Raw genomic sequence first — 26683 nt, forward strand, 5'->3', positions numbered from 1 at the left:
GTTACTGATTGAAAGAAACTACATTTCCCAGAATGCAACGAGGGGAGCGACCTGCTTACGGAGAGGTTGAGAGGGACGTCCTAGGCCTCCTGGGATCTGTAGTTTCACCCTACCACCAGCCTAATCCTGAGAGTGGCCGGCGGAGTTAAGGCGGACTGGAGGGTCAGGTAAGGGCTAAGGAGACATGCGCCCAGAGCAGCTCTGCTCTGGCTGTCCTTGCAGAAGTTCTTTTTACCATCCATCGTCTGTTGCCACCACACCTTCTACTTACAAGCATGTAAGTTTAACCAAAAGGGAGCAAGAGGACACCCCTCAAGCCCTAAAATATGTCATTAATGTAGATTTTCTGAGAAGGAGGAGCAGAATCATTCAGCAAATCAGCTAAAAAGTCTGGGGATGAAAAAGCCCTGACTGATTCCGGTTTCAGCTACTTTCTCAACCTTTGTGAGCACGAGTTTCTTCCTCTGAAAAAACAAAGTAGGGGATGGGACTGAGGAAGGGGCAGGGTGAACACAAGAATCTGAGGTCCCTTCAGGCTGAAACGCTGAAAGACCCAACCTCTAGCTACAGCGTAGGGCTCCAGGGCATTCAGCTCCCTGAGACCTGGCAGTTCTCATTTTCACACTTGATATTTTATGACAACACAAATTCATCACATTATTGTGTTGTTTAATATGTGACAAGGAGATTTCAAAAAGATTACCTATGGCATTGCTTTCAAGAAATGATTGGATAGCTGTTTTGTAGGAGGAAGGTACTTATTTCATCTTTGGCTTTCCAAGAGAGGAATATTTAAGGCATCAGAATTCTCCTCCCTAACTGAGTTGAGCACCATAAAGGCATTAGTGGACTTCATCATGGCCATCCCTCTGGCCTGGCATGATGCTTAGTACATGGCATCATTTCAGAGTATGAGTGAACAAATGAATGAATATTACATTTGAGTACTTTAGATTTACCTGGGCTTCCATATATTCCAGAGGTGTCCTACTTTATGAAGACCACATGTACACAAAAATTCAAACTTAAAAACACAAATTAAGAGATATTTCACATTACAAATGGATTCTATAGTTTGCGAAAGATTTATTACAGCACTCCTGTAAATAATGAAGTGCTCTTCCAGATCAGTTTTCACAAATTTGATTACACACAACTACTGAGTGCTTCTCTGTGGCCTGTGGTACCCAGTGTGGGTGCCTGTGGTATGCTAAGGCCCCTATTTTACTGACAGCCACAGTTAAGCCATGTTATTTAAAACCAATTAAATAGTCCACTGTCACCAGCGAAGTGCTAGTAGAGTACTGAGCCTATTTTAGCCCTTTTCTTCTTGAAGAAATGAAAAAGAAAAACAGAAATTTACTTTAAAAGGCTAAATAAGACCCATGTTAAGGTCAATTCTGCCCAATCAAAGCAAAACATACTGCTGTTACTCCAAAAATATTACCATTATTACTATCATCTGTTTTTTAAAATTTTATTTTACTTATGCTTAAAGTGTATTTACTTTGCTTATGCTTAAAGTGATGGCAACGTAATATATTTGTGACCAAGATGTCAGATTTCTGCAGCCAGTTTGACTCAAGAGACAGAGGCTGCCCAGAGCCAAGCCCTTTCTGAGGTACACGGACAGGTACTACAGAGATTTAAAAGCATTTCAGCACACCAAGTAGCAATAAGTTAAGAAAACAAAACAATTGTAGCTTATAATTTTAGAGTTCCTTAAATCAAGTTGACAACCTAGTTTGGTCTAATGAATATGCTTTTTTTGTTATACTCTTTCCCCTTTATACCAACTTTACCAGCTTTATTGTCTTCTGTGTCTACTAAACACTTTTCAACATCCTTGTTTTGGGATATATAAGATAGACTCTCAGATTCTTTCCGTTCTCTTTGTATACACCAGTACATTCTGTGGAATTTTTGCTTTGCTGATTCCTTATTGATGAAATAGGAAGAGAACAGAAGGGTTTTGTGAGAATTACGTAAGATAATATATTGAAAGCAGGTGGAACAGTGCCTAATGGATGCTTGGCCCTCAATTAAATTTCAGCTACTCCTGCTCTTGTTACATCCTAACTCTGTCCTTATCACTTGGGAAAAGTACCCTAAAATGTGCTTGTTTGTGTGGAGTTTCCTAAGTATACTTTCTGTTTTTCAAGCTTTGTCTGTTTACAAGGGTTTTTTAAATGAATATCTTTTTATTATATTTTAATATGAAATTTAACAGTCTGAATCAGAAAAATGTTGGCAAGATATTTGGATATGTTACCAATGATAATGATGGTTTTGTATTCATATGGAATCTTTTCTCTTCAAGACCATTAATAAGCTTTATGCTTTTTAAATGTGAAATCACTCATCCTCAACACACTTGAGTTATTCCTGTTTTCCTCAAACTTCATCAAACCAATGAAGTGTAGGGATTAAAGCAATGCCTTCTACTTAGATTAATATCTTTTCACCATAATATCCTTGGGGCAAGAAAATTATAGTTCAGGTGGCTGAAACAGGACTTTTCTGTAGGAAAGTGCAGGCAGACTAACTCAGGAAGTGGGAATCCCCATCATTAGCCTACTCTAATATATTTATCAGTTTTATCAGATTATTTAATAAGTTGCCAAGAAGACCTGACCAGAACAGCAAACCTAAAACAGATGTAAACCAGCCAGATGTAAATGGTCACAGGGGCAAACCTCTTCAGCATCTCCTTCCTCTTCCTGTCTTAACAATCATCTGCTCGATTCCAGGAAAGCACCTGCCCAGAAGCTTCCAAAGTCACTATCAGCATGTTCTCCCCTGGCATTAAACTTTCTTCTACCAAATGTCATACAATTATGCTGAGAAAACAAAAATCTAAGTCCGTAAGAAAATTAACTTGTACCATCTCCATGTTGAATCATTTAAATCTACAAAAAACTTCTAAGTTATATAATACTTAGAAGTTTAAAATTAAGTATTTATGTCCTAATCAAGGATTGATTACATAGTTTTTTTAAAATTCTCTAGAAATAGGGAGCTCCTGTCACCCATTATATATATATATATATATATAGGGGTTCACTTGAAAATATTTTATACAAAAAAGTTGGAGTGCACCTCCTCCGTCAAAATGAATGGGATTTCTGGTCTTCCTCGATCCCTCCGTGTCCCACTACCATCTTTTCCTCCTCCCTCCCCCTTCTTCTTTTCCCACATTTCCTCCCTTTACCCCTTTCTTTTCCATGCTCTACTCCTTCTCTTCTTCCCTCCCCTTCTTTCTCTCCTCCTTTCCGTCTCTACCTATTTCCTCCCCCTCTTCTTCCCCCTTTGAGAAATGGTATGGATTTCAGAGTCAGAATCTGTTGTTGAGCACCCAAGAGAATCTGGTACAATTCAGTTATGTGAAAAATACGAAAGATCCAGATACCAGGGCCAAAATTTATATGAGTAAGCTCCTGTTTAATGACCCAGGAACTCTCAAAAGAGTCAACTCTGACAAAAGCTCCAATCTTCTTTCCTTTGCTTTAAGTATTCATAACTACCAATGGTCTTTTTTAGAATGACTTTAACCTTGGGTATGATTTCTCTGTACTTCCAATCTGTGTTGTTAACCTCTTAGGCATTGACTTGCTCTCAAACAACTGTTATTAATTAGTATATTGACTAAGTGCTGTCATACAACAGGCATGATTTCTAGAACTCCTACTATCAGCACAGAGGATTAATTTATTAAATATTCAAAGTATGGTATTCTATAATTCAGCATTTCCCTTATTTTGATAGCCAATGAGTGAGATTCTTTGGCAGAACTGTCCATAACTATTATGATAAAATTTTAATGTCCTGGACTAGTAATGATATGTTCTAACATAAATGTAGGTTAGGGATTTCTTTAACATTCTACAGATTGGATATCTTTAATTATTCAAAGACTAAATATCCATTTTCACAAATGATCTAAACCCTTGGCTTCTTCCTTTTCTCCCCTGTGCTGCTTCAGTTTCTTGGCACCTTTACTGTTTATTAGCAACAAGAATGAGACCATGTAGCTACCAGTTAACCATTTTTAGGAAAGGAGTGGTACTTGAAATTAAGTTCAGTACTGTGGCTTTCTTTGTTTTTTGTGCTTTTTAATCTGCATAAAGGAACATCCTCTCCCAGGGAAGAAGCTCAGAGAAAAGAAACTGGATTTGGGCTCCTTTTGCTCCTGGTGGTGGCGGACATTTTCTCATGTCCCCACAAGACCCACCCCCAGCTGCATGGTGAGCAAGCTGGTAAGAAACCCACTGAAAGGCTTCCCCCAGAGGATCAGGTATGTGCAGGAGGTTTCTGGTTGTTGAGTACACGAAACACACAGCTGAGGATGCCAAGTCGCCAGTCTGGGGTAGAGGTCAGGAACTCAGGGAAGAAGCTGGAGAATTTCCAGAATCTTGAAGGACTTTTTGAGTATTGCACGATTCTGAGTTTCTTGTGTTCAGGGGGCATATGTCAGACTTGTGGTGCTGTTTCCTCTGTTCATTAAATCTGTTTACAGCATCATGTTAGGTTGCTTTAAACTACAGAGGCCTTCAGGCTATTTCAGGAGAAGGATCATTTTCTAAAGGGCCAGGGCGAGACTAAAAGCAAGTATGATAACATTAAAAAATAATAATAAAGGAAGCAGACTTAAAGATTTTCAAGACCAAACAATCATTTACATTTTTAGCACCCATTCTGTGACCAATTAGTACAATTAACCCTTAAACAACTCAGGTTTGAACTGCACATGTCCACGTATGTGAGAAATTTTTTCAATTAATATATTGGAAAAGTTTTCAGAAATCTGTGAGAATTTGAAAAAACTCACAAACTGTGTAAACTAGAAATATCAAAAAATTAAGAAAACAGTAGGTATGTCGTGAATGCTTAAAATATATATGTAATACTGTTTATTTTATCGTTTACTGCTATAAAATATACACAAATCTGTTAAAGAAAAGTTAAAATTTATGAAAGCTTCTGCACACACTTACAGACCATACATGGAGCCATTTGCAGTCAAGAGAAATGTAAACAAATGTAAAGATGCTGTATTAAGTCATAACTGTAGAAAATTAACTGTAGTACATACTGTACTATGGTAATAATTTGGTAGCCACCTCCTGTTGCTACTGCAGTGAGCTCAAGTGTTGCGAGCATCCTCTTGAAACGCCTATGACACTAATCACCTCCACTTAAGCAGTATGGCTCTCCAGCAAATTGCGTATCACAGTAAAAAACTGTCTCTTGTCGTTCTCACATAGTTTTCATCATGTTTAGTGCAACATTATAAACCTTGACTAACACCATGGGACCCAGAGGAAGTGCCACTAGTGATGCTGGAAGTGCTCCCAAGAATCCCAAGAAGTCATGACGTTACAAGAAAAAAATGATTTGCTTGATATGTACCATAGATTGAGGTTTGCAGCTGTGGTTGTCTGCCATTTCAAGATAAAGGAGTCCAGCATAAGGACAATTGTTTAAAAAAAAAAGTGGGGGGGGGGGGGAACTTTGTGAAGCTGCTGCTGCAGCTTTGCCAGCAGGCATGAAAACCCCACACTTTCTATGAAATACCTTTTTATATCATATTGAAAATGCAGCTTGTATGTGGGTACGGGACTGCTTTAAGAAAGCCATCCCTATGGACTTCAATATAATTCATGAAAAAGCAAAGTCATGATATGACAACTAGGGCAAAAGGAAGGTGAAGGATCTAAAGCTGGAGAATTTAATGCCAGCAAAGGATGGTTTGATAATTTTTAAAAGGATTGGTTTTAGGGGTGCCTGGCTGGCTCAGTTGGTGGAAGATGCAACTCTTGGTTTCAGGGTTGTAAGTTCAAGCCCCACATTGGGTGTACAGATTACTTAAAAAATAAAATCTCAAAAAAAAAAAAGGTTTGGCTTTAAAAAAAAATGTCAAGATACCAGGAGAGGCAGCTTCTGCCAACCAAGAGGCAGCAGACAAATTCCAAGATGCCATTAAGAAAATCATCGAGGAGAAAGGATATCTGTCTGAACACATTGTTAATACAGAAGAAAGTGCCCTATTCTGAGGGGAAAATTGCCATAAGAATGTATTAGTAAGTGGGGGGGGCGCCTGGGTGGCTAAGTCGGTTAAGCATCTGCATCTGCCCTCAGCTCAGGTCATGATCCATGGGTCCCGGGATCGATTTCTGTGTCCAAACCCCGCCCCCCTGCCCGTGGTGGGCTCCCTGCTCAGCAGGGAGCCTGCTTCTGTCTCTTCCTCTGCCCCTCCCCTCCCCTCCTCTTGTGCTCTCTCTCTCAAATAAATAAAATATTTTTTTTTTTTTAAATCTATTAGTAAGGAAGAAAAGCTAGCACCAAGATTTAAGGCAGAAAGGACAGGCTAACTCCACTCCTTTGTGCAAATGCAGTCTGGTTTGTGATGAGGACTGCCCTTATCTGTAAGGCTGTTAACCCCTGAGCCTTGAAGAGAAAAAGATTAAACACCAGCTTCCAGTCTTTTGGATGTACAACAAGAAGGCCTGGACAACAAGAACCCTTTTTCTCTGGCCTGGTTCTATTGTGATGCTTTGTCCCTGAAGTCAGGAAATACATTCTCTTGATACTGGATGATGCTCCTGGCCACCCAGATTCCCATGAGTTCAACACTGATGGCAACCAAGTGGTCTACTTGCCCCCAAATGCAACACCTCTAAGCACCGTAGATCAGGGGGTCCTAAGGACCTTTAAGACTCAGTACACACAATACTCTATGGGAATGACTGTCAATGCTATGAAAGAGAACCCCAATACAGAGAACATCAAGAAAGTCTGGGAAGATTACACCATTGAAGATGCCATCATTGTTATAAGAAAAAGCCATGAAAGCCATGAACCCTGAAACAATAAATTCCTGGGGAGAGAACTGTCCAGATGTTGTGCATGACTTCACAGGACCCATGACAGAACCAATCAAGGAAGTCTAACCCCAACCCCTCCATTGTTGAAGGGGCAACTGTAATAGCTTTGGTATACATTAGGTGTGGAGATTTTCCAAGTAACACTAATAATTTCTAGTTAAAGTTTCCCTAATTATAGTGACTTAGATAGTACAGTTTTGATGACCAATGACAGAAAGCCAAATCCAAGTTAGGACAGAAAGAGGAGTTTATGGACTCATGTAACTGGAAATTCCAGGGGCAATTCTGCCTTCAAGCATATCTGAATACCAGAGGTTGATGATGTCTTGGGATGCTATTTCACTATTTCTTGGTTTTGCTTTCCTTCTTGGGTTAGCTTATTCTCAGGCAAGCTCTCCCCAAATGTTTACCAATTTACATTGCTCCCCTACCCTTTTATAACATAAAGTGTTCCTCTTTCCTCTAGCTCCAACAAAAGTCCTGGACACAAATTGGCCTGACCCGACTCATGATTGTTCTGAAAAAATCACTACAGCAAGGCCCAGGGTTGATGTGGTACACTCCCCATCTTGATCTGTGTCATGGTTTCCCCTCCACGGGGAGGTTTGCCCTTTCTGACTAATCTAGACTGAAAGTATGGGATTGGATAAAAGGGAAAAACAGATCAATTCCCAAAATAATGGGAAAGCATGCCTGAAAGGCAAAAACCACAGATACCCCCTGTAGATAGTAATAATAAGACATCCTATCCATATATCACTTTATAAAATATTTTTTTCATACACTCTCTTACTTGGCCCTTACAAAAATAATTTGGGATGCATACTGGCATTTCTATTTCCAAGATAAGTAAACTGAATCACACATCTAGAGGCAAAGCCAGTCTTATATTCTTATCTTTAGACTCCAAGGAAGGTTCTCATTCTTATTCTACTACAGATACTACATATGTATATATATTCTTCTGTTTGCAGGAGCCTGGACTCTAGTAGGACTACAGGATTATGTCCTCAGCTAGCCTTTACTTCTGTAATTTTTGTCTTCTCTGGATATGTCATGACTTTTCAACCTAAGGCATTAAGTTGTTTGTAATGTTGGGTTAGCAGTACGTTTCCAAAATTCCCCCCTTGTTAATTTCCCTTGAAATTATACAATTCCATACTCCTAAAGCTTTCATAAAATCCAGTCAAATAGTTTGGGTCTCTCATCCCTTTGCCTGTCACTTGAGATCAGATTTCATTTCTGTCCCGATGAACATCTGGATCACATTTTGCCTTTCTTTCGCTTTCATCCTCTCTGTGTCTGGATTGATTTTCCTTTCTCAGAGTAACCCCATCCCCCTGTGGGGTGTCCACCATCCCTAATAGGACTAGAGGACTTGAGTCTTTCTTCTTCAGATTTCTCTTGTCACTCTAGAATCCAGAGAATGTAAAGGGTATCTGAATTTCTAAAACATTTCGACATAAGCTTTTATTTCACAGTGAAAGGTTAAATGTGTTGTTTTCCCTAAAGAGATGATTTTAAAACAAATGTGATTTTATGTTCATATAAAATCCTAAGAACAAAAATACCAAGATCTCAATATCCTTTCCAAAATATTCAAAAATCCTGTATCCACTTCTATCAAGAATTGCAGTTTTAATATTAAACTACCCTGAAATGTATTTTAAATGTAATTACATAGCTCATGCTGTGTCATCTCTTCTCATTTACCAGTGTCTATTCTATTTATAAGATGAACTAAATTTCTATTTCTGACTGAACCTTATTATTATTAAAAAATGTATCATATTTTCTCCCAGTGTGGATATGCATGAGGAGAATATTTTGTGTAAAAATTAATTGCCTTTTTTTCTTGGCACATTATAAGGAGAACAATTTTGGAAGTAAAAAATATTAATGATTACTCTGATCCACAAATTGGAAAAGTTTCTTCAATACTGTGATACAAAATTTCCTTCCATTATATTCAGAATGTGGCATAAATGTTTTTTTATTCTCCAGATGGCTATAATTTCTTACTTTCTATCTAAATTTATAAGAGTTACAGAATAAACAAGCCTAGAATCTGAGCTCACTGGGAGAGTGAAGGTTATTTTTTACAGCATCTTAGCCAAAGGAGAAGTGTACTCCTGGCCTCTAAAATACTGCTAAGGAGACTTTCCCTATCTTACCTCCACATGAGTCCAGAGGAGAGAGCGCACAATTCACAAAGGCAGTCCATTCCAATTTTGTACAAGGATAATCCTAAGTTCCATCTTATGTTGAGCTAACATGAACCATCTTGCTAGATGCACTTGTTGGTTCTGCTTCTGGAAGATAAAAGATAAGCTTTATTTCTCTCTTGTGAAAGATCCTTTCAAAAGATATATGAAGAGAGTTAACATGCCTTCTTTTTTCCCAGGTAAACAAAGTAAACCTAACATTTTTTCATATTTATTTTGGCTGAACCGCTGGATGTGCATCACTTTGATCATGATCCCCTTAAAAAGTGATTCTTAGAAAAGAGCATAATGTTTTACTCTGACCAATGCCAAGTACAGTAGGGCTACCACTGTGTCCCATACATTTGATTTTTTGCATTTATTAGCACAACCTAAGCATGGAAGAAAAGAAGTAAGAAAGGATAAGAGACAGGAAGGAAGAAAGGGAAGAAGGGAGGAAGAAAGAGAAAACATATGAACTGAAACAAAATCAGGGAGAAATAAAAAATTCAAAATATATGTATGCCCTGAGGCTAAGGATCAGAACTAGGATCAGAACTCACATCTAATAACTAAGCTTTGGACCTCTGGCAAGGTTGAAAGCTCATTATCAAGCCACTTGTTTTAAGCTTGGGGTCTTTGAAGCAACAATTGAAGGAGCCTATGAACATACAAATCCACTGCGGTGCATGGGTGGCTCAGTTGGTTGGGTGGTCGGGTATCTGCCTTTGGCTCAGGTCATGATCCCAGGGATCCAGGGATGGAGCCCTTGTCCTTGGGGCACCTGCTTCTCCCTCTACCCCTCCCTCTGCTTGTTCTCTCTCTCTCTCTCTCTCTCTCTCTCTCTCTCTCGTGCGCTATCTCTCTCTCTCAAATAAATAAACGAAATCTTTAAAAATAAAAAAATACAAATCCTCTACAAAGCAAGTATCTCCAATTTACACTCTCAGGATTCCCCCAGATTAAATTCAACAAGCATAAGCTCACAAGATGCTACTGGTAAACACAGAAGGAAATAAGCTAGGATAAGCAAAAACAAAAAAGAATAGATTTAAGTCCCCTACTACCAATCGCCCCCACCCCAACACAACTGCTTGAATTATTAGATGCAGGATGTTAGATAATCTGAATCAAAATTGCAAAGAAACAAATCCTGGAGTCATAAAAACAACCTAACGAAGGGATAAATCACTATAAAAAATGGTCAGAGAAACTTTTAACATGAACATGGATGCATTATCAGTTTCCTCTTCTCATCAGGGAAATCCGAAAGCTACAAAAATATGTAAAACAAAAATTTGGTAAAATTAAGAGACTCCAAAATAGTTGTAAAGGCTGCTGAGTGTTTAGGATTCACCTGGCAGTAAGTGAAGAGAAGCCTATGAGCAGTGTGGTAGCCAGAATCCTAAAATCCATGCCCTCCACCAAGATTTCCTGCCCTAATATGAGGGAGTATGAATATAATGAATGCAGTAGTACACCCGTGATTATGTTACATTACATGACAAATGAGGTTTTGCAGATGCAATTAAGAGTACAAGTCAGTTGACTTTGAGTTCATCAAAAGGGAGATTATCTGGTGGACCTAATCTAATCACATGAGCCCTCTGAAAGCAGAGTTTTCTGTCTGGTGGCAGAAGAGAAAGATCTAAACAGAAGGATTCCATTATATTGTACACCTGAAACTAATATAACATTGTATGTTAACTAACTGGAATTAAAATAAAAACTTAAGAAGCGGAAAAAATAAACCCAGAAGGATTCCAGGTACTGTTGCTAGTTTTGAAGATGGAGGGGCCCACACAAAGAAAGGGAGAGTGGCCTCTCATGGAAATGAATTCTGCCACAACCAGAATGATCTTGGAAGTGATTTCTTCGATTTCAGATAAGAGCCAAGTCCAGCTGATACCTTGATCTTAACCTTGAAGCCTGCCCCACTTCTGACCTATAGAACTGTGAGCTAACAAATGCTGTTTTAAGCCATTAAATTTTTGGTAATTTGTTATGCAGCAATAGAAAAAATAAGTGGTATTTCAGAAAGTATTATTTTTCTTTTATTTATTTTTAATTTTTCCAGTTTTTATTTAAATTCCAGTTAACAGAGTGTAATATTATTTTCAGGTGTAGAATTTAGTGATTCAACATAAACACCTGGTGCTCATCACAAGTGCCCTCCTTAATCCCCATCACCTATTTAACCCACCCCCCCACCCACCTCCCCTCTGGTAGCCATCAGTTTGTTCTCTATGGTTAAGTCTGTTTCTTGGTTTTCCTTTCTCTTTTTCCCCCTATGTTTTAGTTTTGTTTCTTAAATTCTACATGTGAGTGAAATCATACGGTATGTGTCTTTCTCTGAATGACTTATTTCACTTAGCATAATACTCTCTAGCTCTGTCCTCATAATTGCAAATGGCAAGATTTCAGTCTTTTTGATGGCTGAGTAGTATTCCATTGTGTGTGTGTATATATATATACCACTTCTTCTTTATCCATGCATCAGTCAATGGACATTTGGGCTCTTTCCATAGTTTGGCTATTGTGGACATTGCTGCTATAAACATCAAGGTGCATGTATCCCTTCCAATTAGTATTTTTTATATCCTTTGGGTAAATACCAGTGATGCAATTGCTGGATCGTATGGTAGCTCTATTTTCAACTTTCTGAGGAACCTCCCCATACTGTGTTCCAGAGGGGTTGCACCAGCTTGCGTTCCCACCAACAGTGTAGGAGGGTTCCCCTTTCTCTGTATCCTCACTAACACCTGTTTTTTCCTGTGTTGTTAATTTTAGCCATTCTGACTGGTATGAGGTGGTATCTCATTGTAATTTTGATTTCTATGTCCCTGATGTTGAGTGATGTCAGGCATCTTTTCATGTGTCTGTTCACCATCTGTATGTCTTCTTAGGAAAAATGTCTATTCATGTCTTCTGTCTGTTTTTAAACTGGATTATTACACCTTTGGGTGTTGTTTTATAAGTTCTTTATATATTTTGGAATCTAACCCTTTATCAGATGTGTCATTTGTAAATATCTTCTCCAATTCCTTAAGTTGCCTTTTAGTTTTGTTGATTGTTTCTTTCACTGTGCAGAAGTTTTTTTATCTTGATGAAATCCCAATAGTTTATTTTTGCTTTTATTTCCCTTGCCTCAGGAAACATCTACAAAAATGCCGCTATGGCCGATGTCAGAGAAATTACTGCCTGTGCTCTCTTCTAGGATTTTTATGGTTTTAGGTCTCACATTTAGGTCTTTAATCCATGTTGATTTTACTTTTTGTGTATGGTGTAAGAAAGTGGTCTAATTTCATTCCTTTGCACGTGGCTGTCCACTTTTCCCTATACCATTTGTTGAAGAGATTGTTTTTTCCCCATTGCATATTCTTTCCTCCTTTGTTGAAGATTAATTGACCATATAGTTCTCGGTTTTCTATTCTGTTCCATTGATCTATGTGTCTGTTTTGTGCCAGTACCATACTGTCTTGACCATTACAGTTTTGTAATATAATTTGAAGTCCAGAATTGTGATGTTTCCAGTTTTGCTTTTCTTTTTCAAGATTGCTTTGGCTATTAGGGGTCTTTTGTGGTTCCATACAAATTTTAGGATTGCGTGTTCTAGTTCTGTGAGAAATGCTGTTGGTATTTTGATAGGGATTGCATTAAATGTGTAGATTGCTTTGGGTAATATAGGCATTTTAACAATATTTGTTCTTCCAATCCATGAGTATGGAATGTTTTTCCATTTCTTTGCATCATCTTCAATTTCTTTCATCAGTGTTTTATAGTTTTCAGAGTACAGATCTTTTATGTCTTTGGTTAGGTTTATTCCCAGGTATCTTAGGGTTTTTGGTGCAACTCTAAATGGGATTGATTCCTTGATTTCTCTTTCTGCTGCTTCATTTTTAGTGTATAGCAATGCAAGATTTCTGTATGTTGATTTTGTATTCTGTGACTTTACTGAATTCATGCATCAGTTCTAGCAATTTTTTTAGTGGAGTTTTTTGGGTTTTCTTTATAGAGTATTGTGTCATCTGCAAATAGTGAAAGTTTGATTTCTTCCTTACCAATTTGGAAGCCTTTTATTTCTTTGTGCTGTCTGATTGCTGTGGCTAGGACTTCCAGTACTGTGTTAAATAACGGTGAGAGTGGACATCCCTGTCTTGTTCTTGACCTTAGGGGAAAAGCTCTCAGATTTTCCTCACTGAGGATGATATTAGCTGTGGGTTTTTCATATATGGCCTTCATTATGTTGAGGTATGTTCCCTCTAACCCTACTTTGTTGAGAGTTTTTACCATGAAGGGATGTTGTACTTTGTCAAATGCTTTTTCTGCATTTATTGAAAGAATCATATGGTTCTTATCCTTTCTTTTATTAATGTGGTATATCATGTTGATTGATTTGTGAATACTGAATTACACTTGCACCCCAGGAATAAGTCCCACTTGATCACGGTGAATGATTCTCTTAATGTAGTGTTGGATTTGGTTTGCTAGTATTTTACTGAGAACAATGTTCAAAATGTTCATCAGGGATATTGGCTTGCATTTTCTTTTTTAATGGAGTCTCTACCTAGTTTTGGTATCAGGGTAATGCTGGATTCATAGAATGAATTTGGAAGTTTTCCTTTCATTTCTATTTTTTAGAATAGTTTGAGAAGAACAGGTATTACCTCTTCTTTAAATGTTTGGTAGAATTCACCTGTGAAGCCATCTGACCCTAGACTTTTGTTTGTTGGGAGATTTTTCAATTACTGATTCAATTTCTTTGCTGGTTATCAAGCTGTTCAAGTTTTCTATTTCTTCCCATTTAAGTTTTGGTAGTTTATATGTTTCTAAGAATTTATTCATTTCTTCCAGGTTGTCCTATTTGTTGGCATATAGTTTTTCATAATATTTTCTTATAATTGTTTGTATTTCTGTGGTGGTGTTCTCCTCTCTCCTTTGTGATTTTATTTATTTGGGTCCTTTTTCTTTTCTTTTTGATAAGTCTGGCTAGGGATTTATCAATTTTATTAATTTTTTCAAAGAACAGCTCCTGGTTTCATTGATCTAATATTTGTTCTAATCTTTATTATTTCCCTTCTTCTGCTGGCTTTAGGCTTCATTCGTTTTTCTTTTCCTAGCTCCTTTAGGTGTAAGTTTAGGTTGTTTATTTGAGATTTTTCTTGCTTCTTGAGGTAGGCCTGTATTGCTGTATCCTTCCCTCTTAGGACAGCTTTTTCTGCATCACAAAGGTTTTGGACCATTGTGTTTTCATTTTCATTTGCTTCCATGTATTTTTTAATTTCTTCTTCGATTTCCTGGTTGACCCATTCCTTGTTTAGTAGTGTTTTGTTTAACCTCCAGGTATTTGTGATCTTTCCAAATTTTTTCTTATGGTTGACTTCAAGTTTCATAGATTGTAGTCAGAAAATATGCATGGTATGATCTCAATCTTTTTGTACTTGTTGAGGCCTGATTTGTGACCTAGTATGTGATCTATTCTGGAAAAAGTCCCATGTGACTTGAAAAGAATGTGTATTCTGCTGCTTTAGGATGGAATGTTCTGAATCTTTCTGATCCAGTGTGTCATTCAAAGCCATTCTTTCCTTGTTGATTTTCTGCTTAGATGATCTGTCCATTGATGTAAGTGGGGTGTTAAAGTCCCCTACTATTATTATTATCAATGAGTTCCTTTATGTTTGTTATTATTTTATATATTTGCATGCTGGGTGCATAAATATTTATAATTGTTAGATCTTCTTGTTGGATAGTCCCCTTTATTATGATATAGTGCCCTTCTTCATCTCTTGTTACAGTCTTTGGTTTAAAATTTAGTTTGTCTGATGTAAGTATTGCTACTCTGGCTTTCTTTTGATGTCCATTTGCATGATAAATGTTTCTCCATCCCCTCACTTTCAATCTGCAGGTGTCTTTAGGTCTAAAATTAGTCTATTGTAGGCAGCATATAGATAGGTCTTGTTTTTATATCCATTCTGACACCCTGTGTCATTCGACTGGAGCATTTAGTGCAGAGTAATTATTGACAGATATGTATTTAGTGCAATTTTATTACTTGTTTTGTTGTTGTTTCTGGAGATTTTTCTCTTCCTTTCTTGTTTGTGTCACTTTCGGTCTTTCATTTCCACTCAAAGAGTCCCCATTAATATTTCTCTCAAGGCTATTTAGTGGTCATGAACTCCTTTAGTTTTTGTCTGTGAAACTTGCTCTCTCCTTCTGTCAGAAAGTATTATTTAAAAAAAACATCCGGGTGCCTGGGTGATTCAGTCGGTTAAGCAGCTGCCTTTGGCTCAGGTCATGATCTCACGGTCCTGGGAGCGAGCCCCACATCGGGCTCCCTGCTCAGCAGGGATTCTGCTTCTCCCTCTTCCTCTGCCTGCCTGCCGCTCCCCCTGTTTGTGCTATGTCAAATAAATAAATAAAATCTTTTAAAAATAAAAATAAATCAAAAAAATCCTCAGGATGCTGAGCCACATCTTGAGGTACAACTGCTTATTTAATTAGACTGAATTGAAATTAGTTTGTTCTTCAATCTCATTTGAAATTACTTGAAACATGAGATTCCATGACAGCTCAGGCAGCTGGGGGTAGGGGTAAGTTTAAACAATATGGCCTCCGGTAATGCAAGTAAAAATGTTTCTAAATGAATGGTAACAAAGCATTGTGAAAATTTCCTTATTATTACTTACTACTCATTGTTGAGAGCCACTGAAGTGCTACATTTTGAAATGTATGTATAAAAATCAGTTCAGTCTTTAACAAACAATCTGCAGCTTCTACAAGCAGAGGGATTAGGGAAAGGAAAAACTGAAACCCAAGGGGGAACGATTGGTTCATTTATTTTCAGTGTCTTTTGCTTCCTTTTTACCTACACTCCCATGTCAGGGATGTAGCAGCACCCTCCACAATTCCCAGGAGTCTCTGAATGCCTGCATGTGGTATCCTGTCCAACGGCAATTTAACTGTCAGGATATATCATCATCAAGTCCTTCTGCAAGTTGCCCGACTTACCATTATGGCACCATGAATGGCTTTATCAGGATGGCACAGTCTTAAATCACTTCAATCCAAGAGAGAATAGGAGAGCTGTTTCAAAGGCTCACACAGTGGTTGCATTAAGGTGTGTGGATAAAACAAAATGGCCGTGAAGGTATTTTGTGAGAAAAGCCAGTCATCACTTTGATTTGCCTTCCATTTCCTGCCCATATTATTTTTCCAATTGCAGGATAACCTTTATAGCTAATCTAAGGATTTGTTAGCATGACTCCCAGAGGCTTCTGGGAAAGTGACCCCTCTCCTGGCTCTGCAGTACTAAGTTTAAGAATATACTTGGATCAGGATGCAGCAGGCTGCCTGCACCAAGAATGATGAATGGGGACTATTCATACTTAGGTTTACTGTATTGTGTTGTAGTGCCTCCTATATTATATTCAGTGTTGTATTGAGAGGTTGAACATACAAATAACAATGACCAGAACATATATAAAAACAGAACGCTGACCTACGACCTGCAACAACCTGCCCAGGAAATCAACCAACCCAGGAAGCCAGCCTGCTATAAGTTAGACTTGCAGGAAGTCAGACTGCTATCTCTAGTGATGGTCCCGGAAGTCAGACAATAACCCCAGTAACAACTGGCCCCAAATGACCAGGATTTGATTAATGACAGACAGTTTTCCTAATATTTGTCCCCAATCTGCCCACAGTTTCCTCACGTCCACCGTTTCCAATCAGGGCGTACCTGAAGCTTTATCTTTTTTCCACCCTTCTGCTTGCCTTTGAGTATCTGCCAAAATGCAAGTGACAGGTGCTGGCTCCCTTGCTGTAGAAGCTCTGAATAAACAGCCTTTGCTTGTTCTCATCTGGTTGGCCTTTGTTTATTTCCACTATGAAGCTGAGTTTAAGGAGGTACTTCCGGTGTCAAAGAAGTGGTTCCCAGCACATCCCCAGGCTACTTTACTGAGAGAACTGATCCAGTCTTAAGTATTTAATTCTAGATGTAAATAGAAAGACTATTAACTCTCCAGAAAGACTATTATAATTCTCACTTGGGTTTTACCATCTGTAACTACATACCCAGTGGTCAGGATTTCAGAAGCTGGAATCTCCATCTGGCCTGAATGATGTTGCTGACCTCTGTGATATGTATCATGACTGTGCTGACTTCTTTTTATATCCTTGAGATAATTAAAACTTGCTTGATCTGTCCAAGGAGCATGTGTCTGGTCTTTGTATCAGTCTGAGCTTACAACTGACTTGGTCAAAACAATGGTCATGCACACCCCATATCTCAGACTGGGTAGGTAAGAGTTACATATTTTTGAAGTGAATATAAAGATTTTTGTTTTCTGTCCCAGGCTAGAATTTATAAATAAATGACTGATTATGGTAGTATTTCTTAACCTAGGGCCAGGTACCATTTAGGGGAGAAAGGGCAATACATGCAGAGACAGCAGCATAAGAAAGGCAAGGAGGCAGGAACATTAGAGAGCAATGCTGTGCATCTCCTGGGCCTCCAAAATATACCATATGGTTTACATCGAACTTCAAATGCACAATTGCAGCTTCTATAAGCAGAGGGATTAGGGGAAGGAAAAACTGAAGCAAACACCTTTGCCCTGAGGGAAGCCTTTTTAAGACCATTTATTTCTGAGTTCTCTTGAACTAAGGGGACAAGCAAATCTATGCAGACTCCTCTGAATTCCCAAGATATCCCATTTGAATGTTGTCCTCCTTCATTCCCACTGCACAAGGACCACAATCACATTTGACTCTAAGTGGAAACTTGACACAGTCCAGATGTCCATTTTCAATCATTTGAGACCTAAATATGTCAACAAATATTTTTAGAGGGAACATTAGGTAAAACAATCATTTGCTAAATATGAATGTCTAATTCTCTCTATGCATTGCCAATTCCCTCTTTGGTATTAATCACGGTTGCTAATATTCATGTCCCCATCTACCATAGTGTTCCCAATCTGTCAGTTTGTGATACATCCTTTAGGTAGCAGCAATTCTTTTTTTAACCTTAAGATTTTTCTATCTTCTAACCATATGCACCGTAGAAAATGAGAGACAAAAAGAAGGAAGGAAAGAAAGGAGGAGGAAAGAAGGGAGGTCACGATTAGTACCAACACCACGATTAATATTTCAGTATAAAGATTTCCAATCTTGTTGTTATGCAATCGCAACATACATACCATTTCATAACTTTCTTTACTCAATAATATGTTGACATTTCTCTACATCATTAAACACTCCACAATGTAATAGTTTATGACAGGAGAACATTTTAATGTTTGGGTAGTCCACACAATGTCTCCTACTGTTAATAATTCATTGTTTCCTATTTTACATTATTATAAGGAATGCTACCATTAACATCCTTAACTAAATCTTTCCCTGCATGCACAATGATTTCCACATGAAAAAATATGTAGAAATTGAATTTATGGATCAAAAAGCTAAACACATCTTTATGACTTTTGATCTCTGTATCAAAGAGCCCTCTAGAAAGGTTGTAAGAATTTATACTCCCTCTGGCAGTGCATGAATGTGTTCATTTTTCCATATCCTCTTTGTATGAATATTATACTTAAAGAGGTCATTTTCCCCCTCTTGGTCCCTTTTGACTTTCTTCCTCTTGCCAACTGTTAACACAATAATGCTCCAGAGTTTTGCTAAAAGATAGGTTTATTTGTCTTGTCCACATTTCACCACAATGCATCCCAAGGACTGGTGATACAGAATCTGAAGAATGTGACTGTCAGCCTTTCCAGGATAGATCAGACACCTTGGGGGAAAAAGCTGAGTTTAAAAAAAAAGCCAGAAAAAAGTCTGAGGGCTGGGGTTGGGGTGGGGGTAACAATGAGAAAAATGAAAATTGATCCTTGTGTGTTCATCTGGGAAAGACTCCTAAGTACAGTGACTGTAGGTGATTAAATGAGAAAAGTAAATCAGTGTTTTGTACCATCTTCTGGATACAATGTCTAGCCTAGACTTTATCCCTGAACTCCAGACTTACATATTTAACAACCTATTTTGAGATTTACACTTGTTTTGCTATTTCTCTTATAACCACTACCACCAACATACACTCCATTAGAAAAACCTATTCATCCTCCAAAATATATGTTGATTTGGTCCCACTTTTCTCCATATTACTGCCATTACTGCCATTTCTCATTTGACTATAGATATTTTTTTTAAGATTTTATTTGACAGAGAGCAAGCAAGCGTGCACAAGCAGGAGGAGCAGCAGAGGGAGAGGGAAAAGCAGACTCCCCACTGAGCAGAAAGTCCATCACGGGACTTGACCCCAGGACCCTGAGATCGTGACCTGAGCCAAAGGCAGATGCTTAACCGAATGAGCCACCCAGGCGTCCCATGACTATAGATTCTTAATTTTTCTCCTGGTTCCTACAGTCCATTCTGTACACAGCAGCCAGGGAATGATAGTCACATGGTGTCATCTTCCAAATTAAAATAACTTAATAGCTTTCTATGACTCTTAGAATAAAATCACAACTCCTTAAGTTGCTTACAAGCCTTCACTCATGAGTGAGATCCTGTCTACCTCTCCAACACCACTAGATACTATTTTCTCTAATCCCCCGCACACTGCACCAACCACACTGGCATTGTTTCTACTTCTACAGCATGCTGAGTTCTTTTTCACATTAGAACTTATGTTTTTGCTCATCCACCTCTTGATCACACATGGGCAGTACTTTTCATCCATCATGTCCCACTTCAGAAGGAGCCTCCCTGACTACCTTACTAATGTTGGCTTCGACCATCAACCCATTTACTTCACATCACACAACCCTATTTTTTCCCTTTGTTAGAAAACCAAAACAACTTTGTTTCCTTGGTCATTGTCTTCTTCTCTAGAATGTCATCTCTAAGAGTCCAATAACTTATTTTGCACGGACCCACTGTATCTATAGCACCTAGGAGAATGCCTAGCACATTGGTGACACTCAAAAAACAGTTTCATGAGTAAATAAATGGAAGATATATTCAAAATCAACTAAAATCATATTTTCTTTGTTGTAACAGATTTTCTCATATGCACATTTATGGTATAACCAAGGAGTTCCTTGATTTTTAAATACTTTTTAATTTGATGAAAAGGAGTATGGCATTGTTTGAATAGTCTAAAATCTATTTAATCATTGTGTCATTGGAAATTTAGTTTTTACCATTTTTCATTATTATAAGCAATATTACCACATATAAACTTGAAACTAACAAATAATTATTTAATTTCTTATTAAAGTGGCTTTTCTAGATCAAAATCTTTTTATATGTTTCATGAAATTTTCTTGTGAAAATACTAAACCAATTGATTCTCCATCAGCAGTGAACCGAAGTTCTTATGTTCATACAGTATATCAGATTTCATTCAGCCAAAAGGAAAAGAAAGCCTAATGGAAAGTAGTTAATATGGGAAAATATCTCATTTAACAAAGGACCAATGGTAGAGCAGTCTTCAGGATTGCTTGATTAAATGTCTTACAATGTCATTCTTCTTTCTACTTTGCCCTCAGGCTGACTTCCCCTCAGGATTACAAAACATCTGAAGCAGTTCTAGGCTAAACATCCCAGCAAGACCATAACCAGAGGTAAAAATGGATCATATCCCCTGGAGTCTCCTTCCTAGAATGAGAAAATCTTTCCCAGAAGCCCAATAGCAGACTGCCTTCAGTTCTCATTTTCTGGAAATGGTTGACATGCCCTCTCCTAAATGAGTCACTGATAAGGAGAATGGAACTACCAGGAAGAGTAATAGTAATAGCTAAGTCCTAAACCAGTCTGCATTTTACCCTACAGTAAACATGAGGGTTCTGCCAGTAAGGAAGAAGTTGAAATGGGGTGGATCTTTATAGGCAATCAATAGTATCTGATAATACTGAATATTAAAATTTTAAAAATTTTTGGTAATTTGATGAAAAGCTATTAACACTGCATTTATTAGACTACTAAACTGCATTAACATTTTCTCTTACATTCTGCTATCTTTTTAACTCCTTTAGGAGGTCTCAACCCTTCTTGGTGGCAGAAAAAAAGAAAAAAAGAAAGGAAACACTGACAGGCTATAGGATGACATCATTACATCTCAAATTAGTTTACAAAAATCCACCTCTTCAGAGAATTCCCTCTATAATACCAAGTCCATAAGTTTCATCCAAGCACAACAACTACTCAGTAGAACAGGGGAGACAATATGAATCCGCAAAACATACATTATTTGTACTAACCACATCAACATTAGCAGGAGAATCAATAGGGCTGCAGCTCCCCAGAAGATTCTTTTTTTTTTTTTTAAGATTTTATTTATTTATTTGACAGAGAAAGATAGCGAGAGCAGGAACACAAGCAGGGGGGGTGGGAGAGGGAGAAGCAGGCTTCCTGCCGAGCAGGGAGCCCGATGCGGGACTCGATCCCAGGACCCTGGGATCATGACCTGAACCGAAGGCAGATGCTTAACGACTGAGCCACCCAGGTGCCCATCCCAAAAAGATTCTTAAGTTTTACTGACAACCCAAGACTACCCCGTTGTAATTTCATATTATCATCTGTGTTCCAGAGCTCTCCCAAACTCGTCCCCAGACCTTCCTTTAAGGTAGAACAAGTTGGATTACACCTAGCTTCAGCTCCAGTTACTCTTTGACTTGTCTTGTTATGGGTTCTCTATACCATTAATTTAGGGAATATCTGATGCCACTGAGCGTGGAACTTAACACAGTTTATTCTTGTTGGACCATCAGCTTCATTAATTTGAACTCCAACAATAAACGCTCGGCAATTTCTCCTCATCTTTACTCATTTTCCTCCAACATTTCAATTTTAGTTACTAATTAAATACATTTTAATTATACTAACAAAATAATACTTTTCCTTCACGTAAAAAATATTTCCCTTTGAACAATAACACCTAACATGTTCATTGAACAGTTATTGGGTTGTTCAACAACTGCTTATTGATATATGAACTATTTATATGTTAAAAATATTGATTATGTGTCATATAGGTTACCAAGTCTTTTTCTTTGTTTTTCAAACTTGAAAATGTAATACCTATAGATCTATAATCAGTCTTATTTCTTTATGTTTTCTGCTTTGGGTGACATGATTAGAAAGACTTCCCAATCTGAGATCAGGTATATCCACTCATTTTTTTCAAGGATCTGAGCCTTTTGATTTTATAATAACTGTCAGACTTTATTTATGTATATAAGTATATATTTAACTAATGAAAATCTTTCAAATACCAACAAGACAATTATTTGGGGCAATGCATTAAAGTTGACATGATAAATGACATGTTCATGCAGGACACTGTCCTATTGAATGCGTTCTTCTCTTTCACATTTATTTGCTCTCCGTGGATGACATCATCCTCACTCACAGGCATTACATCCATAGCAATAACCACCAAATCCAGATTTCAGGCCAACATGTAAAGAAATTCTCCCAGCCCATGGTAGGAGAAAATCAGAATCAGGAAGAAAGAATTGAGGCCCGGGGCAAAAGTACTTAGGGGAAAGGTGAACGTTGTGTTGGTTCTATCATTCAGAAGCAAGGGGTCAGCTCCATTTCATTAATTTTCTGTTTGCTCTGGCCAAGGTCAAAGTGATTCTAGGTATAATCTGTCATGGCAAGAAACATGGATACTATTTAGAACCAGAAGTAAAGAACTGTGGGGAGACTGAAGAAGGAAAATATTCATGGCTTTTTCTCAAAATGTGTATTGGTAGTGAAATCAGGAACCAAGGCTCTCATAACAGCTATAGAGTACATACCTACTTAACTGTCACAATTACAGTTCATAGACTGAAAGGGAGGGAAAGGTGTTCAAGAATCATTTCCCTAAGTATGTCTTAAATATCCACTTTTTATTTAGAGATTGGTACACTGCTGCTATTTAAAGAAAAACTACCCTCTATTCGAAATCAAAACCTGAAAATCAAAAATAGATCAATTGGGCTTAATTTTCCAGAGACAAATCAATGAAGTTCCTAAAATATTCTTACACATTACTCTGAGGGTTTTCTTAGAAATTGATTTAAAAGTGAGAGAATTCAGGACACTGGTGTTTAGGGCTGTTTGTTTTTACTGAATTATTGACTAACCTGGTTTAATCTTCCATGTGTTCTGTAAGGGGAGGCACAATGAAGGGAAATTGTCACTGACTACTGAAGGTTAAGAAAATAGATACCTCAAACCAGTTGAAAAGGCTTGACCAAGCACATATAGCTAGAAAGGGCAGAATTAGAACTGGAAATCAGATTTTCAGATTTTAATTTTGACATTGTTTCTACTCTGCTGCTCCTTTTACTATAAAATTCTTGTTTTCTAGGATTTTATACTAAAACTAAATGACAACAGATTTAAAACAATTTCAATAAATTGCTAATATTTGAACACGAAGAAGATAAGGTTGAGGAAATGAGGAAAATCACAGAAGGAACAAGTAGTCATCATACTGTTTCATTTAATCAGTATGGCTTTGAGCCAGAGAGAGGAGGAGGAGGGCCCCTGTAAAAAGCTGACATATGACACCCAAAAGTCTAGAAATTGCTATCCCAGAGTTAAAAAACAGACTTCTAACCATTTTCTTAGAGGACGGCATGCAGTGGGTTATGAAGCTCAACAGAAGAACATGGGCTCTGTCAAGAAGCTGACCTGGGTTCAAATCTGGACTCTGCCACTAACTCATTGTGTGGCCTTTTTTTTTTTCTTTTTTTTTAGATAAGTATCTAAGCCATACTTTTCTCATTTAGATAATGGAGAAAAATAAAGCAACCACTTCATGGGGTTGCCAAGGATTAAATGTAGTAATATACACAAAGCATTTAGCACAGTGCCAGGCATAAGGTAAACACAGTAACAATCCCTTGCTGTGGTTTTGTCAGAATAAGGAGCGAAGATAGTTCCAAGAGGCTGCTTCATGGTGGTCCAGGAAAGACCCAGTTCCAGAACCTGGAATCTTACTTTTATCCACTTCCTTGATCTTGGATCAGAGAGTAAACCTTGAGATTCTATCCATGGTGATCACAGAATTGGGAGGCAGAGGGAGGTCTGACTCAAATCTGCTGTGTAATCTTGAAGCAGCAATTTAATCTCTCTGAGTTTCATTCCTTACATGTGAGTTGAGGATACCAATAAGATTTCAGCAACTTGTTCTGAGGGCTAAATAAAATAGATGCGTAAGAGATGGTATTTTCACATAAAAAGCCTGTGTAGACCCAAAACCCCACACAGTGTGAGTTATAGTTACTCACCACTCCACCGGCAGACACAGAAGTGGTATGTAGACCCAAAACCCCACACAGTGTGAGTTATGGTTACTCACCCCTCCACCGGCAGACACAGAAGTGGTATTTACCATCAGCGGCATCCCTACCCTGTCCTTCCCATTTTTCAAGGCTCATTTTCCTAACACCTGTCTCCTCTCCCCAGGGCAATGGTGGGCACCCCTATTCTGACCAAATCATGTTTGTTCATTGGACATAATTACTCAGGATTATGAAATGTCATGGCGGTTCCTGCTTTATGCACTAACCAGACCATTAACAGCTACTGAGCTAAGCACCAGCTCACAATCCATAAACTCCTCAAGGTTGTAAGAGCCACTTCTCTTCCTCTTTGCAATCCTGGCGCAGTCTAACATTTGGAAATTAAGTCCAGAAATGGTAGGTTGGGTCAGGCTATGGGAAGCCTTCTGTCATAAGCAAGAATCTGGATTTTTCTTTAGTGAGTGATAAAGAGTAACTGAAAGCTGTTAAGCATAGGATTGACAGTTATTTTTGTGTACTAGAAAAATCACTTTGGAAGCTGTTGTAGAAGTTAGCAGGAGGCTTGGCCTGGAGGTATGACCTGTGTAAACAATGTCATCAAGAAAAGGGGAAATATGCTAAGAATTCTGCCTAAAAGACAAGGCAAGTATTAAAAATAACCTTTCAAATATTTCCATCAATATCCTTAACATTCCAATTTAATTATGTTCCATTACATAATACTAATTAGAGAACACAGAGAAAAGGAAAAAAATTAATTATCTACCCTACACTACCCAGAAATAAATGCTATTAACATTTTGGAGTACATGAATCTTTTCAGACTTTTAATGTGTGTGTTGTATGTATGAAGAGGGAGAAGGACGGAGAGGAAGAGAAACCTGACATAAAAAGAAGGAAAAACACTATAATGTGTCAAGAAGAGGACGAGCTAGAGATGAAGGTAATATATATGAGGAAGCATTCTTATGGGGGGGGTGGTGTCAACAGACAGCGTCTACAGTTGATACTTATGGGGAGCGGGCCTGGCAATGGAAGTGGAGTATGCGGTAGCCTTTATTTTTGTTTCCTTTGTGTGCTTTTATGTATCTTTTTTCTGGCTTTATTGAGACACAATTCACATATAATATTGGGTAAGTTTGAGATATATAATGCAATGATTTATATATATTTATATATATCACAGAATGATTACCACAATAGAGTTAGTTAACATGTCCATTACCTCATATAGTTACAATTTGTGTGTGTGTGTGTGTGTGTGTGTGTGTGTGTGTGTGTGTGTGTAAAGACAACTTTTAAAATCTACTCTCCAAAAAAGAAAAAGAAGAAGATAGCAGGAGGGGAAGAATGAAGGGGAGTAAGTCGGAGGGGGAGACAAACCATGAGAGACGATGGACTCTGAAAAACAAACTGAGGGTTCTAGAGGGGAAGGGGGTGGGGGGATGGGTTAGCCCGGTGATGGGTATTAAAGAGGGCATGTTCTGCGTGGAGCACTGGGTGTTATACACAAACAATGAATCATGGAACACTACATCCAAAACTAATGATGTAATGTATGGTGATTAACATAACAATAAAAAATTTTTAAAAATAAAATCTACTCTCCAATTTAACTATAGTCACCATGCATGCTACATGTTACCTCTCCAGAACTTATGCAACTTAGAACCGAAAGTTTGTACCCTTTGACCACCTTCACCCTTTTCCCCCACCCCTACCAACCACCAATCTGTTTCTAGAATGTTCCATACACACACACACACACACACACACACACACACACACACACACACACTTTATTCATTCATCCATCAATGGACACTTAGGTTGTTTCCGTGTCTTGACTACTGTAAATAATGTTGCAATAAACATAAGGGTGCAGATGTCTCTTCGAGAAAGTGAGTTCACTTCCATTGGCTATATACCCAGAAATGGAATTGCTGGATCATACTGTAGTTCTATTTTTAATTTTTTGAGGAACCTCTATACTGTTTTCCATAGTGGCTATATGAATTTACATTCCCACCAACAGTGTACAAGAGTTCCCTCTTCTCCACATCCTCTTCATACTTTTGTCTTTTTAATGACAGCCATTCTAATAGATGAGACGTGATATCTCATTGTGGTTTTGATTTGCATTTCCCTATTAATTAGTGATGCTCAGTACTTTTCATGCACCCACTGAATATCTTCTTTTGGAAAAATGTCTATTCAGGTCCTTTGTCTATTTTTTAAAATTGATTTTTTTTGCTATTAAATTGTATGAGTTCCTTATATATTTTGGATA

At 37.9% G+C, this 26683-nt stretch overlaps 1 protein-coding gene and 1 long non-coding RNA gene across 8 annotated transcripts in view; one reads left to right on the forward strand and one right to left on the reverse strand.

Annotated features, from left to right (window-relative positions):
- Nucleotides 1–26683, reverse strand: part of C13H9orf135 (chromosome 13 C9orf135 homolog) — a 249536-nt gene that overhangs the window by 202615 nt on the left and 20238 nt on the right. For 2 of the 7 annotated variants that reach the window (XM_027616387.1, XM_027616386.1), the window contains exon 3: nucleotides 9059–9196. The exons of 2 other annotated variants lie outside the window; for them this stretch is intronic. Coding sequence is in view for 1 of the 5 variants with exons in the window: in XM_027616386.1 (XP_027472187.1) it covers nucleotides 9059–9108 (50 nt within the window). In the remaining 4 variants the exon portion in view is untranslated. Of the gene's footprint in view, nucleotides 1–4155; nucleotides 4599–9058; nucleotides 9197–22756; nucleotides 24287–26683 lie in introns of those variants that run through there. 3 more of the 7 variants (XR_003523803.2, XR_003523806.2, XR_003523804.2) reach the window with 2 other exon arrangements.
- Nucleotides 2–25028, forward strand: LOC113934825. The gene is made up of 3 exons (XR_003523810.1): nucleotides 2–167; nucleotides 20641–20715; nucleotides 24915–25028. It is a non-coding gene; the product is annotated as an uncharacterized LOC113934825 (long non-coding RNA).

This window comes from Zalophus californianus, chromosome 13, assembly GCF_009762305.2.
Source record: "Zalophus californianus isolate mZalCal1 chromosome 13, mZalCal1.pri.v2, whole genome shotgun sequence".
Classification (NCBI taxonomy): Eukaryota; Metazoa; Chordata; class Mammalia; order Carnivora; family Otariidae; genus Zalophus; species Zalophus californianus.